At 38.4% G+C, this 18851-nt stretch overlaps 1 protein-coding gene across 2 annotated transcripts; it reads left to right on the forward strand.

The window, feature by feature from the left end:
- Positions 1-342: 342 nt before the first annotated feature.
- Positions 343-17378, forward strand: RSPH4A (radial spoke head component 4A). 2 transcript variants are annotated; one of them, XM_025383461.1, is made up of 6 exons: positions 343-1179; positions 6678-6912; positions 11872-12612; positions 13811-13955; positions 14675-14792; positions 16606-17378. In XM_025383461.1, the coding sequence occupies exons 1-6, from the start codon at positions 494-496 to the stop codon at positions 16838-16840; spliced, it is 2160 nt and encodes a 719-aa protein (XP_025239246.1). In that variant the 5' UTR covers positions 343-493; the 3' UTR covers positions 16841-17378. The 2 variants fall into 2 exon arrangements, with proteins under 2 accessions (XP_025239246.1, XP_025239247.1); XM_025383462.1 differs by lacking the exon at positions 13811-13955.
- The last annotated feature ends 1473 nt before the right edge of the window (positions 17379-18851 follow it).

Consider the following 18851-nt stretch of genomic DNA (forward strand, 5'->3'; position numbering starts at 1 on the left):
TTCCTTCTCTCTCTCTCTCTCACACACACCCTCCACACACACGCTTCATGGATATACTGTCCCTCCACTAACGCACCACTCGCTCCTCACAGCACAACTTGGATCAAAGTCTCAGACCCCTGAAGATCTCTCGCATGGGGTCGCCATTCTTCCTGCTTTGTGCTCAAGGCGCAGGACCTGGAGTTCTCAGTTTCCAAGCAAGACTGGTCGAGTCTAAGTCGGATTGGCTGCGATAGAACGAGGTTATACCAAATCACAAAGCTAGGATTTTCATCTCTCTCTTAGTCTCCGCCCTCGAATCCCGGCAACAGGGCGCTGTTTTTCTGAGAGGAACCCGGCCTGGGGTTGCTATGGAGATAGGACGCAGCAACTTACAGAGCAACCAGGACCCAGAAATCGCTTAAGAGACGGCGGCAAAGTAACTGAACTGAGTTGCCTTCTTCCATATTTTCACGCCCCTTTCATCCAGAACATTTTTTCTCGAACTGCTTCCATGGAAGACTCAACCTCCCCGAAGCAAGAAAAAGAAAACCAAGAAGAACTAGGGGAAGCAAGGCGGTCATGGGAAGGAAAGACAGCAGCTTCTCCCCAATATTCTGAGCCTGAGTCGTCTGAGCCTTTGGAGGCGAAGCAGGGGCCAGAAACTGTGCGCCAGTCCCGAAGCAGCCGTCCTTGGAGCCCCCAGTCTAGAGCCAGGACGCCTCTGGGTGGCCCCGCGGGGCCAGAAACATCAGCACCTGCTCCTCTGTCTCTGCGGGAGCCCTCTTCCACTCCTTCTCCCCCGGCTCCGGCCAGACAAGACCTCGCGGCACCACCTCAGTCACACAGGACCACGAGTGTGATTCCTGAAGCTGGAACACCTTATCCTGATCCTTTGGAACAATCATCTGATAAAAGAGAATCAATTCCTCTTCACACAAGCCAGTCAGAGCGAAACACCTTTCAACAATCTCAGCAACCCAAACCCCACCTGTGTGGACCAAGGGACGTGAGCTATAACAATGCTAAACAGAAAGAGCTGAGATTTGACGTTTTTCAGGAGGCAGACTCAAACAGTGACTGTGATTTACAGCTGCCTGCGCCTGGGGGCTCTGAAGGGGCCCCCAGCATGCTTGAGACCACCATTCAGAATGCTAAGGCTTACCTGCTGAAGACTAGTAGCAAGTCGGGCTTTAATCTGTAAGTCTCAGAGGGAAAAAAGATAAAAGTTTGGCAAAGCAAGAGGGTATGTGAGTATCTCTGTGTGAGAGTGTGTTTCTGTGAGTGAATCAAAATATATTTGAAAAGATTGTATTAGTAAAAGAGAGTTAATGACATAAGTCTGGATCACATGACTCAAAACAGGTCATTAATGGAGATTCTTATGCCTTCTTTTTCTTAACCTTTTTTTTTTTTTTGCTTTTCCTGCAGCTTCTTCAAAGATCCTAGGCACACACAAAAAATAAAACTTAGGAATTATGGAGTCTCGGGCTTGAAAGATATCATAAAGACCATAAAGTCCAAGCATCTCTCCAGGATACTTGTGAAAAATAACTGTCTACCAGGGAAAGCAATCATATGTCTCTCATCTGTAGATGCTATGGCTTGCATGGCTTTTGAGTTCCCAACCCAGGCTGTGCTAGGGTGACCACCATCTCAGTTTGGCTGAGCGCTGAAAGTTCTTTATCCTAAGAAACCCCTTAGTCCTCACAAACTAGGAGAACTGGTCACTATACAAGCCACCTGGAACACATGCCATTTTATCCAAGTCTCTTAAAATGTGATGATCAATAGTCTACATATGTTGTGCCCATCCCATTATAGCTTTAATTTTAGAACTTACGACAATGTAGATTTCTATAGATTTTTGCTTCCAGAGTTACATAATGATAGGGTCAATAGTATTTTAGGGCTAGAAGGGATTTTGGAAAACATCTAATACAACTCATTTGTTTTTGTAAATGAGGAGACCAAGTCATGGAGAACCTAATTTGCTCAAGATTCCAGTGGCTGACAACACTTACAGACTCTTACCTCTGCCTCCATCACTAAGCTCCAGCCCCATGGCTGTTCCCTGGGCCCAGAAGGCTTCTTTTCTAAGTCTTTGGCTGGCTGGCTCCTCATTCTTCGGAACTCAACTTCCATGGAACACTACTAAAAAGCTTATTCTTTTCCTTCATAGCATTTAATGTCATTTATAATTGTATATACAGAGAGATAGACTTATATTTGATTATCCGACTCTCCCACTAGATTGCAGGCCCCCAGAGGGTAGGGACTCGGAATTTTGTATACCACTATATACTTAGTGGTAGCACAATGCCAGCAACTATTAATCGAGTAAGAAGAAATGAATGCTTTTTATATTCTTTCACTCTACAACAACCAACATAGAAGACTTCTTGTTGTTGCTGTTGGTTTTGTCTTTGTTTTGAGACGGAGTCTGCTTTGTCGCCCGGGCTGGAGTGTAGTGGCACCATCTCGGCTCATTGCAGCCTCTGCCTCCCGGGTTCAAGTGATTCTTCTACCTCAGCCTCCCAAGTAACTGGGATTACAGGTGTGAGCCACTGTGCCCAGCCTCAACACAGAAGACTTCTGTGACAGAATGTTTGGGGTTCTGTTTTCCTATCCACAAGCAAGCAATCACTTCTGCAGTGGGCACCAACTAGGTGTCCTCTGATTCAATTCTGACATATCCACCTGGAGATAGCGTCAGATCCCACAGGTTGAGGGCTCAATCCCACAAGACTTCCCCACACTTCCAATGCCAATCACAAGCCCCAGGCTGATTAACCTGTGCTTCTGACCAACCAGCTATAAATCAGGGATCCCACAACTCCCTCCTTGGGTTCGACTGATGTGCTAGAGTGGCTCACAGAACTCAGGGAAACACTAATATTACTGGCTTATTATAAAGGATATTACAAAGGATGCATATGAAGAGGTATTGGGTAAGGAGTGCAAAGCTTCCATGCCCTCTCTGGGAAGGCCACCCTCCAGCAACCTCCATGTGTTCAGCTGGCAGACGCTCCCCGAAACCTGTTCTCTCGGGTCTTTTATGGAGATGTTATTGGATAGGCATGATTGATGACTGTGTAGAAATGTGACTTATAGGGGTATAATCTAATGCTAAGAGACAGAGTGGGGAGACCCAGCAAGGCCTATCCAGATTCTTCTTGGCCTCTCTGTGGAGCATTCTTTCCTCCTTGATATGGAGCAGGACCTCTTTTGAAATGCAGGTCTTATGACCGTCAATCAGACAAAGTAGGTTAGAGAATTTCATTATGGCCAGACATGGAGAAAGGTTAGAGTATACTTTCAGTTTCTAAGGCCTATCTTGGGGAGAAATGAAAAGTGGTATGAGACTTACGAGTCAGAAACTATGCATGAAAACCAATGTATATAAATCATAATTCCCAAGTTTTCACCATAATCTATTGGGGTGCTTCCTGATTAATCAGTAAATATTAATTAAATGCCTACTGAGTATACATTGTGGCAAATATTTGCAGCTATTACTAGGCTTTAAGATATAGGAGATAAAATTGTAAAGTCTAATGAATAAAAACATTAATGTATGATGTGAGAAATCTCATGAAATATGAGATCAGTTTGAAATACTATTTATTAGTTAATTTTTTTTTTTTTTTTTTTGAGACAGAGTCTCGCTCTGTCCCCCAGGATGGAGTGCGGTAGCACGATCTTGGCTCACTGTAAGCTCTGCCTCCCAGGTTCACGCTATTCTCCTGCCTCAGCCTCCCGAGTAGCTGGGACTACAGGCGTCCGCCACCACACCCAGCTAATTTTTTTTTTTTTTTTTGTATTTTTAGTAGAGACGTGGTTTCACTGTGTTAGCCAGGATAGTCTCGATCTCCTGACTTCATGATCCGCCTGCCTCTGCCTCCCAAAGTGTTGGGATTACAGGCGTGAGCCACCACACCCAGCCTATTAGTTAATATTTTAAACTACAATTTAATTAAGCTGCAAGAATGTAATTTGCTACCCTGTAGTGGATTCTACTTGAATTTCTGATATAAACTTCTTGACATATTGCCCTATGTTAGATAACAAGCATGAGTTTACAAACTATTAAAATTGCAAAGGAATACATTACAAATACTTGTGAGTTCACTAACAATTTAAAACTGAATGCAAAAATATGAGAAACTTTTCTTTATTGAATTATTTTATATTTTATAATTGATATTACTTACATATCTAAATTTAATTTTATTTCCAAATGCTGTCTCTGAGGTAATAAGTGAATGTCTTCCATAATATTCACTGCTATCCTCTAAGTACTTTAGTGCCTGCAGTTCAAAATTGTTTAGTAAAAGATGACTAACTCCATCTCTTATATGCAGATCTAATTTGACAGCCATAAAAGCTATTTTTCATGGCAATTTAAACAGTCTTTGACTGAAATATGGAATCTGAAAATGGTTTTTCGTCATTGAATTAAAAGGCTATAGTAAAGAATTGCTTGCTCCTTTTCTTCCATTAAAAAAATAAATTGTTAATCCTCCCTACTAGAAAAAACTATAATTGTAAATTAAAACCTAATGCATATATTTCATAATTTGACACAAAGGCATTTTCAGGTGTGGACTTGAATAAAGCACATATATGCATTATATTGAAACCTGAAAAATAAAATGAAAATTTGGATTGAGAGTCCCTAATTTGATGCCATCCACATCTGCTATTGAAGCAGATCAAACCCTTTCATTATTAACCCAGCTATTGCCCGATAACCAACAGTGTTTTTCGTCTGGAGTCTTCTCCATGAGTTTTCTTTTTCTTTTCTTTTCGAGACGGAGTCTCGCTTTGTCACTCATGCTGGAGTGCAGTAGCATGATCTAGCTCACTGCAACCTCCGCCTCCCGGGTTCAAGTGATTCTCCTGACTCAGCCTCCCAAGTAGCTGGAATTACAGGTGCCTGCCACCACACCTGATTAATTTTTGTTTTTTTAATAGAGACGGGGTTTTACCATGTTGGTTAGGCTGGCCGTAAATTCCTGACCTCCGGTGGTTCACCCACCTCTGGCTCCCAAAGTGCTGGGATTACAGGCAGCCACTGCGCCCAGCCTTCTCCATGAGTTTCAACAGTGCATGAATATTAAGGAAGCTTGATGAAGTTTTAAAGAAACTCCTAGTCAAAACATTTCTGTTCATTTACAAGAATTATTTGAGGAAGGAATTTTATATTCTTCAAATACTGTATAATATTTTTAACTGCCCTTTACATTGATCTCCCATATAATATACATATTTTTCTTTGACATTTCTGAGGTCATTAGATAAATATAGACATTAAATGAAAAAGAAAAAGCAAAAAATATAGCTTGGGTCAATTAATAGAAAGTAGGCAATTATTGAACAACTATTTATTTTGTTTCACTATAATAAGAGAGGAGATATACAAAATCCTAATCTTGGCCGTGAAGAACCTACTGCAGTTGCTGAATAGGAAATATATAATGTAATAACATTTCAGAGCAGCATATCATTGTTCTCAGGAAGAACCCCTCTGAACCAGGGAAGGATGATTTTGGGGAATGACTTGAGTGCTAAGTCCCTAAGAATGAAAGTTTTAAATTATTTTTTGAGAGAAATTATATATATGGTTCACAGCAAGCAAAAGCTCCCAGGTAGAACTTAGCAAATATATGAAAGTAATTTTATTAGAGGGTCTAAATGAACTAATAATTAGAAACAAAGTTGGAGAGATACAATGCGTACCCACCAGAGAAGCAATTTATACAAATTTCCACATCGAACAGAGGAGTTTTTTCTCAAGAAAAGAGCACTTTGACAGGACACAGGAACACTTTGACAGACATTTTGGCCTCTTAACATTCACTTTGTAATTCTGGTATTTGAAAAAGCAAACACTAGCAGTTCTATATAAAATGTAATAAATTACTGAGAGGATAGAGGCAATTTCACTAATTCAGTTGTGAAATAAAAATCTAGGGCAGTGTTTGTAATAGAATAGAACAAAATGTTAGATTGTATCACATTTCAATAAAGGTAAGTAATATTTAATGGCACTTTTTTGTTGTGTGTAAGTGGATGTTACAATATGAAATGCAAGATGCTCTGAGAAACACTGAAGTACCAATTGGCTTAAAAAAAATGGAAAGAAAGAGAACAGATCTTAAAGACAGGGTCAACAGGATTAGAAATCAAATTGGATTGGGTGAGGGCAGGGGAAGGGGAATGGAAAAGAAGTTATAGTAAACAGTGAAAAATAATGTTAATCACTTTTAAATATATAACCAAAAGATTGTAATTTCAGAAATAAAATGTGAAAATGTACCTGATGTGGAATATGTATCATGCTCTAAAATGTTTTTCTTTAATAACTTAAACATCCTTATTATATTAGAATCATTTCCTGAGGAAAACTCTAGGATAAGTTATTTCTGGCATAGTAGAAATTACCTTAAGTGTTATCCACTGAAAATCTCTGAAGATTTTCAGTTATTGAAGTTCCCTAAAAACAAACTAACTGAGTCTGCAAATAGCTGTTCAATAATTGCCTACTTTCTATTAATTGACCTAAGCTATATTTTTTCTTTTTTTGTTTTTCATTTAACGTCTATATTTATCTAATGACCTCAGAAATGTCAAAGAAAAATGCTTCTTCAAATGCTCTTGACATGTATATTATCTGGAATTTTCTGTTTGGATAGATATGATCATCTTTCTAATATGTTGACCAAGATATTAAATGAGCGTCCTGAAAATGCTGTCGACATCTTTGAAAATATTAGCCAAGATGTGAAGATGGCACATTTTAGTAAAAAATTTGATGCACTCCACAATGAGAATGAGATGCTTCCAACATATGAAATAGCAGAAAAGCAAAAGGCTCTTTTTCTCCAGGGACATTTGGAAGGAGTTGACCAAGAATTGGAAGATGAAATAGTAAGTCACTACTATAAATTTTAATAATTAAATCTTAGGATTTTATTTGGGATGAATAGCTGTGGCTTTAAATTCATACCAACTGTATTTTATAGCTTTTTTTTTTTTTTAGACAGGTGCCCAGGCTTGGAGTACAATGGCACGATCCTGGCTCACTGCAGCCTCTACCTCTCAGGGTCAAGCGATTCTCCTCCCTCAGCCTCCTGAGTAGCTGGGACTTCAGGCACGTGCCACCATGCCCAGCTAATTTTTGTATTTTTAGTAGAGATGGGGTTTCGCCATATCGGCCAGGCTGGTCTCAAACTCCTGACCTCAAGTGATCTGCCTACCTTGGCCTCCCAGAATGTTGGGATTACAGGAGTGAGCCACTGCACCTGGCCTTTATAGCTTCTTACATAGTATTTGCATCTTATTTTTGGAAAGTATCTTCAAGCCTTCTTTAGTCAACCTCATTTCACACTACTCATTTCCTTGATTAGGGATTTCTTGTTTTATCATACTGTGTTTTAGTATTTTGCAAGCTAAAACAGATTGTTATAGGTTTGTATGCTAAGTTTCTTAATATTAGAGAAAAGGATTTCTTCACATTTTATATTCTCCAAGGTGCCTGGTGCAGATCTAGATGTACAGCTATCTTTTGCTAAAGATTTGTTGAATAATGAATAAATGTTAGATAATTAAAAATCAGGTTTTAAATCAAGTTGCATATTTATTAGAAAATTCAGAAGCACTTCTAATGTCATTTGTATTTTCTTCTAAGACAAGCTCCTTATGTTATGATTTCATATTATGTATATTACATCAATGGGATGTAATACAAGAGGAGAGGAGTAAAATACTTTTTTAAATCGTCATAGACAAAATGTTGAAAATATTTGGAGTTGGTGACAGAGATTGAAAAAAGCTATAATTAGAGAATAAAATCTTATATATCAAAGAAATTTTAATTTCAAATATTTCATAATAGCATTGGCGATTCTGTTTCCTAAATACTCATATACTTGTAATTTGTACACATCTGCTGAACTTATGTTCTGTTACCACTAGATTATTTAAGATGTGTCTATATACTTTCAAATTTGATGTCTGGAGTAAGGTATTTTCAAAATAGCACTCTGTCAGGGAAGAGAGAAGAGAGACAGTAGATGCTGTCTCTAGGCTAAGCAGCCTACGAGGAGAGAGCTAACTGACAGTAAGATCTGTAGTACTCATACAAAAGGAACAGGTGATAGGTGTCAAGGAGTTGACATTGGACAGTTTCAACAAGGTGGCAGTTGGTTCTGTAGCCATATCCAGTGATGATGAGTCTGGGAGCGAACAGCATATGGAGATGAGGCAGATAGGCAGGCATTCTCATGCAGGAGTTAATCAAAGAAACTTCAGACTTCAGGGTAAGAATGGGTGCCCTTTATAGGCACAGCATTACAAGGTAGGACTTTGCGTCCTAAAACTAGGATATGGGGTGAGAATACAAATAAGCTGTTTTGATCATGGGACCTGGGCCCTTTAACTAGATTCCATAAATCTTCCTCATAAGGGATAAGATTGGCTTTACAGCCTGGAACAGCTGAGTCATCAGGTGAAGACTAAAAGCTCCACCTCAGAAAGTAGAAAGATGCAGGAACAGATAGACAGAGAGGTCTCTCTGATGCACTGAAATATGAACTACATGACCAACCCTGTCCCTGACTTACATGTTTAGAGTGTTCATGTTTTTATTCCTGCCTTTAACCACACCAGAATTCATTTGCTTAGTCTTCAGCATTCATTTATTCATTCACCCATTTATTCATACACAATGTGACTACTGCATTCTGAGTACTGAGATACACATGGGAAAAAGACTTTTCTGACTTTAAGTTGCTTACAATTTAGAGAAAGGCAAAAAAGACTGGAAAGCCATTTGATTAGTGCAATAAAGAGCTAGCCTCATTTGATGGAGTAAACATGGGCTTTGGAGGTAGCCAGATCTGAGTTAGAATCCTAGTTCAACTAGCTTGCTAGTTGTGTGATTTTGAGCAAGAGGCTAAACTTTACAAGCCCTAAGGACAATCAAATGGCAAAAACCTGAGGGGTGGAGGTAGTATATATAAAGGATTTGGCCTATAATAGGAACTTAATAGTAGCAATTATTATTATATTGTTTTGACAACATGATAAATGACAGAATGGAACAACTAACTCTGCTATTGGTAATTGGGCAAGGCTTTTTAGTGGAGGTAATATTTCATTTGGGCCATGAAGGATAAGCAGGAGTTCACCAGGTGAAGACTCTTAGAAATTAAATTCTTAGAAAAAAGAACAATAAAATAATCAGGAAAGATTATTTGATGTTTGGAAAAGTCGAGTGTGGGTTTGAGGGAGTGATTGATGGAAATGAAGCAAACAGAGTGCTTAAAGCCAGACTGTTCTTTGTGCGTTGATAAGTAACTTCTTTCTTGTAAACAGTAAGAAGTTTTTAAATAGAGAATAGCATGGTCTGACTTTTGGTTTAGAAAGATAACTCTGATCATAATATGAAAGATAATGAAAAAAGAAAGGTAGAATGGGGCCGGGAGGAGAGCGTTAGAAGCTTTCTGCTATAGCACAAGTAGTGAGGATGGTGACTAATGCAGTATAAATGAATACAAGAGGAGGAAATAATACCAACAAATTTTTATGTGCTAGAATCAATAGGAATCTAACTACTTAAATATTGAAGGTCAAGGAAGTCAGAGGAAACAAAGATGACCAAACTTTCTGGTGTGAGAAACTGAGATGTCACTGGTGAAGAAAGAGTACATAGAAAAAAGAGAAAACTTTGAGAGAAACGTGAATTAAATATTAAACTGAGGTATTTTTAGAATACTTAAGTGAAATTTATCAGAAGTGGCTAGAAATATGTGTAGAATATGGAAGAAAATCAGAGTTAAAGAAACTTTTTTTTTTTTTTTTTTTTTTTTTTTTTTTGAGAGGGAGTCTGGCTCTGTCGCCCGGGCTGGAGTGCAGTGGCCGGATCTCAGCTCACTGCAAGCTCCGCCTCCCGGGTTCACGCCATTCTCCTGCCTCAGCCTCCCGAGTAGCTGGGACTACAGGCACCCGCCACCTCGCCCGGCTAGTTTTTTGTATTTTTTTAGTAGAGACGGGGTTTCACCATGTTAGCCAGGATGGTCTCGATCTCCTGACCTCGTGATCCACCCGTCTCGGCCTCCCAAAGTGCTGGGATTACAGGCTTGAGCCACCGCGCCCGGCCGAGTTAAAGAAACTTTAAACAGCCACTTATCACTTGAAGTGGTGTGGAGAACTCTTCCAAGCATAAAGTGTTGAGAGATGCGATAAGTGAAAAGGATATTTTAACAACATCAACATTTGCAGCTCAAGAAATAAGGGAGCAATTAAAGAGACTTAAGATGAAATAGTTCTAAAGGGCCAAATAGGATAGGTACAGCAAATGTCAAGGAAAGACTTTTGCAATCCTACATCAAGGCGATGAGGATTTTAAAAAGTCATTATACTTATTTTGACACTACAATTATAATATAAATAATAGCATATCATTTGTAAGAATAGCAGAGCTCTCAAGTTCTTCATCTTGAGGGTCAAGGTTTGTCTTGCAAGTTTTCTTGACCTATAGTTGAAGTTCTTTCCTACTTTTTCACAAATGTGTTTCTTTTTCTTTCTTTCTTTTTTCTATTTTTTTTTGAGATGGAGTCTCTCTCTGTGATCCAGGCTGGAGTGCAGTGGCGTGATCTCGGCTTACTGTGAGCTCTGCCTGTTGGGTTCACGCCACTCTCCTGTCTCAGCCTCCCAAATAGCTGGGACTACAGGTGCCCGCCACCACACCCGGCTAATTTTTTGTGTTTTTAGTAAAGATGGAGTTTCACCATGTTAGTCAGGATGGTCTTGCTTGTGATCTGCCTGACTCGGCCTCCCAAAGTGCTGGGATCACAGACGTGAGCCACCACGCCCAGCCTTCACAAATGTGTTTCTATGGTTCATTTGAGACTCTGCTTATTCATTTCTCTGTATTTCTTTTGTGGAATTTTTTTATTTCTCTCATTTTAAATTCAAAATAATTTATTATAAGTAGGAGGAGCATCTGACTACATTATGTCTTCAAGTATAGACATGAGTACTTTATTATATGTTCCTTTTATTTATTCCATACATTACATTACACAGGATACTATATTAATTTTTAGTGGTCCTATATATATAAAACCATGCACTTAATAAATGTTTATTATTTTTAAAGATATATAGTAATATAGACATATGTAAAACCATTATTTTGTTCTAAATATATGTGTACATAGTTATTCTACATCTTATTTTAGGATAGTAAGGAGTCACTTAAATATTTTTTTATAAAACAGGAATGTTGAATTTTTATTATTCATACTGATTATTAAATTTTCTCTACCTAAGATATGTACATAAACAAGGTAGCTATTATACATTAATGAATATAAGATACAAGAGAAGCTACGTTTATAAATAATGAGAGAAGAACAGAGATTCAGGAATTATCATACTTTGATCTAAGTATTTTTGTTTGTTTTTTGACATGAAGTCTCACTCTGTTGCCTAGGCTGGAATGCAGTGGTGCAATCTCAGCTCATTGCAACCTCCTCCTCCCGGGTTCAAGTGATCCTCCTGCCTCAGCCTCCCAAGTAGCTGGTACTACAGGCAGGCACCACCATGCCCAGCTAATTTTTGTATTTCTATTAGAGACGGGGGTCTCACCATGTTGGCCAGGCTGGTCTTGAACTCCTGAGCTCAGGTGATCCACCCACCTCAGCCTCCCAAAGTGCTGGGATTACAGGTGTGAACCACCGTGCCCAGCCAATTTGATCTAAATCTTGAGAGAAATGTCAAAGAAGTGGTGGAGAAAGTAGAATATCAAGATACATAAAAAAGACAAGGGAAGCAAGCATTTGTCTTATCGATAAATTTTAACCAGAGCATTTGTTTCCGCAGGCAGAAAACGCTCTTCCAAATGTAATGGAGTCAGCTTTTTATTTTGAACAAGCTGGAGTTGGTTTGGGCACAGATGAGACATACCGCATATTTCTTGCCCTCAAACAGCTTACTGACACCCACCCAATCCAAAGATGCCGCTTCTGGGGAAAGATCTTGGGTCTGGAAATGAATTATATTGTAGCTGAAGTGGAGTTTCGTGAGGGGGAAGATGAAGAGGAAGTGGAAGAGGAAGATGTGGCTGAAGAGAGGGATAATGGAGAAAGTGAAGCTGATGAAGATGAGGAAGATGAATTACCAAAATCCTTTTACAAGGCCCCACAGGCTATACCAAAAGAAGAAAGTAGAACAGGTGCCAACAAATATGTCTATTTTGTTTGCAATGAACCAGGAAGACCATGGGTGAAGTTACCACCAGTTATACCTGCACAAATTGTAATTGCAAGAAAAATCAAGAAATTTTTCACTGGGCGATTGGATGCTCCCATCATAAGCTACCCACCTTTCCCAGGAAATGAGAGTAATTATTTACGAGCGCAAATTGCCCGAATTTCAGCAGGAACCCACGTCAGTCCTCTAGGATTTTATCAGTTTGGTGAAGAGGAAGGAGAGGAAGAAGAAGAGGTAGAAGGTGGGCAAAATAGCTTTGAGGAAAACCCTGATTTCGAAGGCATCCAAGTGATTGATCTAGTAGAATCCCTATCCAATTGGGTTCATCATGTACAGCATATTCTCTCTCAGGTAGGAGCTTTGCAGTTCTCAATCTATCAGGTAATTAAGCAAATATTCATTAAATTATCACTATAATGCATGAAGATATACAAAATAAAGGCCTTTGGATTCTATTTAATAGGCAGGAAAAGAGATAATTAAAAACACAGCCAAAAATGCAGGGTAATATAAAATTCCGGTGTCTATATAATTGTCTATACAACTGAAGGTCCCAGGGATCTCCAAACAGACTTTATTTTCTATTTGAAAATAAAACACATTCTTCTGTGGAACATTTGACAAATGATGTACAGATTTAGATTTGTGTGTTCTGCAATTACGCAATTTTTTTATATGTTTAATATAGATGGGTACATTAATTTTGAAAACAGTTCTTTAATTTTATCTCTATAATACATGTAGCTTTTATGTCAAGAACAGTAAGGGATTCTAACAAAAACAAAAAACAAAGTAACAGTGCTATATAGCAGTTATGTAACACCTATTGTTCCAGATGTGCGTGTTTGTGTGTGTGTGTGTGTGTATAAGATTTAATCTTTACAACAACCCCATGAAACAGTATTATTATCCTCAATTTTCAGATGAGGACATAGAAACAGAGAGTTTAGGAAATGTGACAAAAGGAACATAGCTAATAAGGAACAGAATCAGATGTGAGACTGCACAGAATGGACCCAGTGCATCCACTTAACCCTTGTGCTATACTACCTCATCTGCAGGTAGAAAATCTTCATTATACTTTGATCTAGATAAGAGATACTCTTAGCTTTCTCTACATAAGAGTTAACTAAATGAGACATTATAAACCCTAAACCTCCATAAATAATCTTATTACCACATTTAAATGTTATTGTTAATAATCATTATCATAATAGCTTCAGCTCTCTCATAGATTATTTACCACAAACCAGTAAAATAACACTCTTACCTTTTTCACTAAGGTTCTGCCAATTTTAAAATATAAGTGATAATTTTAAAATACACATTCTGTGACTTCAAGAATTTGGCAAATTCTCAAAATAAATAGCATGGCTTTTTCCTTGAAACAACCTAGATGAAACTAGCACTTGGAAAATATACATAGAATGAATGAATGAATAATCGATTAAATTCCCAGAGTGACGCTTCATCCTGATCAATTCAAATGAATGTTCTGAAATTTTAAGGTCCCCATTAGACTACTAAAGCTTGCAACATTCATTCCTAGGGTCGCTGTAATTGGTTCAACTCCATACAAAAAAACGAGGAAGAAGAAGAGGAAGGAGAGGAAGAAGATGAAGAAAAAGAAGAGCCTGACTACATAGAACAGGAAGTGGGGCCTCCTCTTTTGACACCAATCTCTGAAGATTTAGGTTATTTTACATAACTATTATCACACACAGACACACAAACAACATAATATACTATGTGCGTTATATAGTAAATATGAGAGTTGGAAAGTTCTAAAAAGTGAACAAGAGCCAAGGTCTCATCCTCTTCCCATTCGTGTTCTGGGATGATAGGGAGTGAAGAATATAGCTGGCCACATCAATGTTGTCTGACAGAGGTTGAAGGAGTCATGTAGAGAGGAAACATAAGTTGGCTGTAGCGCTTTCTGGAAATGTTGACAATTGTCTCCTTTATTATTCTTGTCTTGCATTCTGCAGACCATAAACAAATGGCATAAACATTCTTGGTCCTGGTTTTTAAAAACTCTACTCTCATTCCTATATTATTTCTTTCCCTTCAGTTCTGGAGTATTTGTGCTTGCAACCCTTGATCTCATTTAATAATAATATACCTTTCATTAGGCCATCAAATACTACTCACTCTACCACACAAGCCTCCTTTCCCTTAATAAAACTTCTTGTCTTGGTTGCAAAAATGGAGATATATATTTCAAATTCCATTGTTCCAAAACATTCATGAAGTACCCTCCTGATTTTGTTAAGCTGCTGCTGTTTTTCCTTTCTATATCAAATATGTGTGTATCTGTGTTTGTGCATGCATGTGTGGATTTAAAAAAATAGCTTACACAGTAGATTCTTGTCTAGTCAGGAATTAAGCTTTTGCATTTCTCTTTGGGTTCCAGAGATTCAGAATATACCCCCTTGGACAACACGGTTATCCTCAAATCTCATTCCACAATATGCTATTGCAGTCCTTCAATCCAACCTTTGGCCTGGAGCATATGCCTTCTCCAATGGCAAGTAAGTATCTGACCACTTATAAAGCCATTTCTGTGATTAGTTAAGCTCTGGAAATTATAAATAACCACTACAATGTTAAGCTACTATCATTGTTTTCTTGTTGTTGTTTTGTTTTGTTTTGTTTTTTTGAGACAGAGTCTTGCTCTGTCACCCAAGCTGGAGTGCAGTGGCATGATCTCAGCCCACTGCAACCTCCGCCTCCTGGGTTCAAACTATTCTCCTGCCTCAGCCTCCCCAGTAGCTGGGATTACAGGCATGCACCACTGTGCCCAGCTAATTTTTGTATTTTTTTTTTTTTTTTAGTAGATACGAGGTTTCACCATGTTAGCCAGGCTGGCCTCAAACTCCTGATCTCATGATTCACCCCACCTCGGCCTCTCAAAGTGCTGGGATTACATGTTTGAGCCACCATGCCTGGCCGCTACTATCGTTTTAACGCATCTTTGGCATATTATGTGTGTTTGGCATAAAATTTATTAAAATAACATCTGTGATACACAATAAAACATCAAATTCAGGACATTAAGTAGTAATTCGGACTTCTACCCTTTCATCTTAATTATCAGTTTGTTGAAATAAAATATGGTTTTTCATCAATGATTATTTGGGTAATGACTTATTCATTCACTTAGAAGATTAATGGAGGTATTTCTAAGCTGTATTTAAATTAGTTTAAATCTCAGATCATTTTTGTTGGAAATCTTGATAAAAGATAATTAAAATAGGCTATCGCTTTCAAAGGAATTAAGATCAAGAGGACACTGAAAATAATTTTATCCCTTACCTAGAACATATACTTCTATTTGTCTTATGTTTCCATTTCTTTCCTAATAACCCAGTGTCAGAAGCTTAGCTTATCTGGAGAGAAAGCTGAGCAGCCAGGTGTTAGAGTAGCCATTAAAGCACAAGCTAAAAATGAGAGTTAAGCCTTCAATCATTTACTGTGATAGTATAAGCAAGAGAAAGCTTTGACATCCCCGTTCCATTTTCCCCCATGGAATGACCCTCTAGTGGAGAGTCAGGTGGATTAGCACAGATATGGCTATCATAGATGTGGAGGTGCTGGGGTCATCTCATTGATAAGGGAATCCTCAAATGGCTCCTGCAGTTTTACAGACCTGGAGACCAAGAGGAGGATGAGAGGGGTTGGAAGTGAAAAAGTGCTGAGCACAGAGAGCAGAGAAAGGAGGGGCTGGAAAGGTCTGTGCTGAAGGCCTCAGATAAAGAGACCTAGGAATGGAAGCACTTGGTCTAGGAATGCAAACATTGAAGAGCATGACTAGCCAAAGGGGCCAGCATCCTTGACTGCAACTTCCCGTAAAGACAGCAATGCATTGTACTCCAAGTCTGGTGTGCCAGGTAAACTCTTTGTGATTGCCTATGGTCATACCTAAAAAAAGTAACACATAGGTTTCTAACTACAAGCCCAACTCCTTGCCCAGGCAGGAGTCTGCAGGGTTAGCTATTTTTAAATCTTTCTAACTTTGTGGAAGGTAATAACTTTTTTTTTCCTCCCCTGAAAATAACTGAAGGAAGAAAGGCTTTTGCTTGTGGTCTAGGTATAGGGTACATTTTAACAGTGTCTAGTCCCACAGTTTTTTTTTAACCAGCTTAAGCAGTTTGAATGAAAACAATTCCCTGTGGTAGAAAAATCATTGAGGAATATTTTACTTCTAGCATTTTACATGTATTGCTTTTTAAATTATAGGACCATGATATTCTAAGTACTTTAATATTACAGAAGGGTCCATTTTTCTGAGAAATTATATAATGATCTTTTTTTCTTTCCTTTTTTTTTTTTTTTTACTTACAGAAAATTTGAAAATTTCTACATAGGTTGGGGTCATAAGTATAGTCCAGACAATTATACACCCCCAGTTCCACCACCAGTTTATCAAGAATACCCCAGTGGACCAGAAATTACAGAAATGGATGACCCCAGTGTGGAGGAGGAGCAAGCTTTCAGGGCTGCACAAGAAGCAGTTCTACTTGCAGCTGAGAATGAAGAATCTGAGGAAGATGAAGACGAGGAAGATGATTATGACTAATAAACATAAAATTAGCCTGGTTTTATGTGACACTGATACACACATACCCCTTATATGAGACTAATTTTACACTTTTCTGTGTGTGTATATACATACACATGTCAGAAATTATTCAACTGCAAAAGTCAATCTTGAAAATATCAAGCTTGAAATTTTATATGTAGAAATATTAACATTTTTATTGAAAGATACTCATGGGATTTTCCAGAGGCTAAATAATATGCAATCAAATCATTGTTCTGAGGGTTATGGATAATGGAATATGTGCTTGTACATTTTTGTTTTTAAAAGGGCTTAGGTTTCACATGGTCCAGGTGAGGTAAAACAATTAAAATAAATAAATAAATGGTCTCAGGTTTAATTTGTAATATGACAAACACTGGAAGATACAACCCACAGGAAATTCTTGGAAACATCAATACTTTTTTAAAGAGTGTCAAGGGGTATGAAAACAAAAAATATTGTTACTAAAGTAATGTATTGTTAACCTTTGTTAAGAACTGATCTCAGCATGTATTCTTAAACCTTTGTAATTACCTATGGTCGTGACTGTGATATTGTGTGCAAACACTGTATAGCATATATATTCATTTTTCCTGCTTGAGATAGTATCATAATTCCATCACCTGCTTAAAACTGTAGGGAACACTGAATTATTTTATTTTTATTTTTTTGGTGGGGAGGTGGTTGGGACAGAGTCTCTGTCGCCAGGCTAGAGTGCAGTAGTGCAATCTCGGCTCACTGCCACCTCTGCCTCCTGGGTTCAAGCGTTTCTCCTGCCTCAGCCTCCCGAGAAGCTGGGACTACCGGTGCGCGCCACTACGCCTGGCTTTATTTGTATTTTTCGTAGAGATGGGGTTTCACCATGTTAGCCAGGCTGGTAAATTTTTAACCCTTTTGTTACTTCTCAAAGTCTTCTCAGACTCCTCTTTCATCCTACAGAAATTGATTTGAACTGATTGGGGAAAAATGATTTGCTTTGCACAGATATGGTTAGCTGGATACAGCCAGAGACTTGACTTATATTTTCTAGCACTACTTCTCTAAAACATTATTTTCCCTCACTAAAAAAACATTTTTAAGTCCTATATGTACCAGATATACCTGTGGCTATGACTAAAAATTAGGCACTACTCTTGAAATCATAGAGCTTTCACTGAAGAGAGAACTATAAAAAGGTAAATAGAAATGTAAAATCAATTGCAATTTAGCAAGTGTTATGATACAAATATTACAGGTAACACAGAACAGTGCTTCTCAAATTCTATGATAAAGGAATTTTGGTAAGTTAAAATTCCAATTCATTACTGTTGTTTTTTAAAAATAAAATGACACAGCAGTTCTCAACATCTGTACTTACCTTGCCACAGACCTTCAGTTTGCAGATCACAGATCTGCACTTGGAGTAACATTGTTGTCAAACACTTAAGATGACTGACTTCAGACTTCAGCAAGTCAGGAAGCACTTCTAAGAGCCACCAGGTGGAGTGCTATGGGAGAAGGTTCTTGTTGGCATCAGCTGCATCCTGCCAAAGGACTTTTGGCTGAAAGGAATGAAATTTCAACTGCAAGAAGTGGTGAGAGATGAGCCTGCAGGGGCAAAGCAGGGCTATAGTGTGTAGGAAGTCTGGATTTTACCCATGAACAGTGAAGAGGATTACACTAGAAAGTCACACAAACATTTGTATTTGAGAACATTTTGCTACAGTGTAGATGGATGAGAGAGAATCCAGACTTGAGACAAGACCAGTTAGGAGGTTATCACATTATCAGGTAACACAGTGGCTCAACCTGTAATCCCAGCACTTTGGGAGGCCAAGGCAGGTGGATCACCTAAGGTCAGGAGTTTGAGACCAGCCTGGCCAACATGGCGAAACCTCATCTCTACTAAAAATACAAACATAATACAAACATTAGTTGGGTATCATAACATATGCCTGTAATCCCAGCTACTTGTGAGGCTGAGGCAGGAGAATCGCTTGAACCCAGGAAGTGAAGGCTGCAGTGAGCC

Source organism: Theropithecus gelada, chromosome 4 (genome assembly GCF_003255815.1).
Source record: "Theropithecus gelada isolate Dixy chromosome 4, Tgel_1.0, whole genome shotgun sequence".
In the NCBI taxonomy this organism is placed as follows: Eukaryota; Metazoa; Chordata; class Mammalia; order Primates; family Cercopithecidae; genus Theropithecus; species Theropithecus gelada.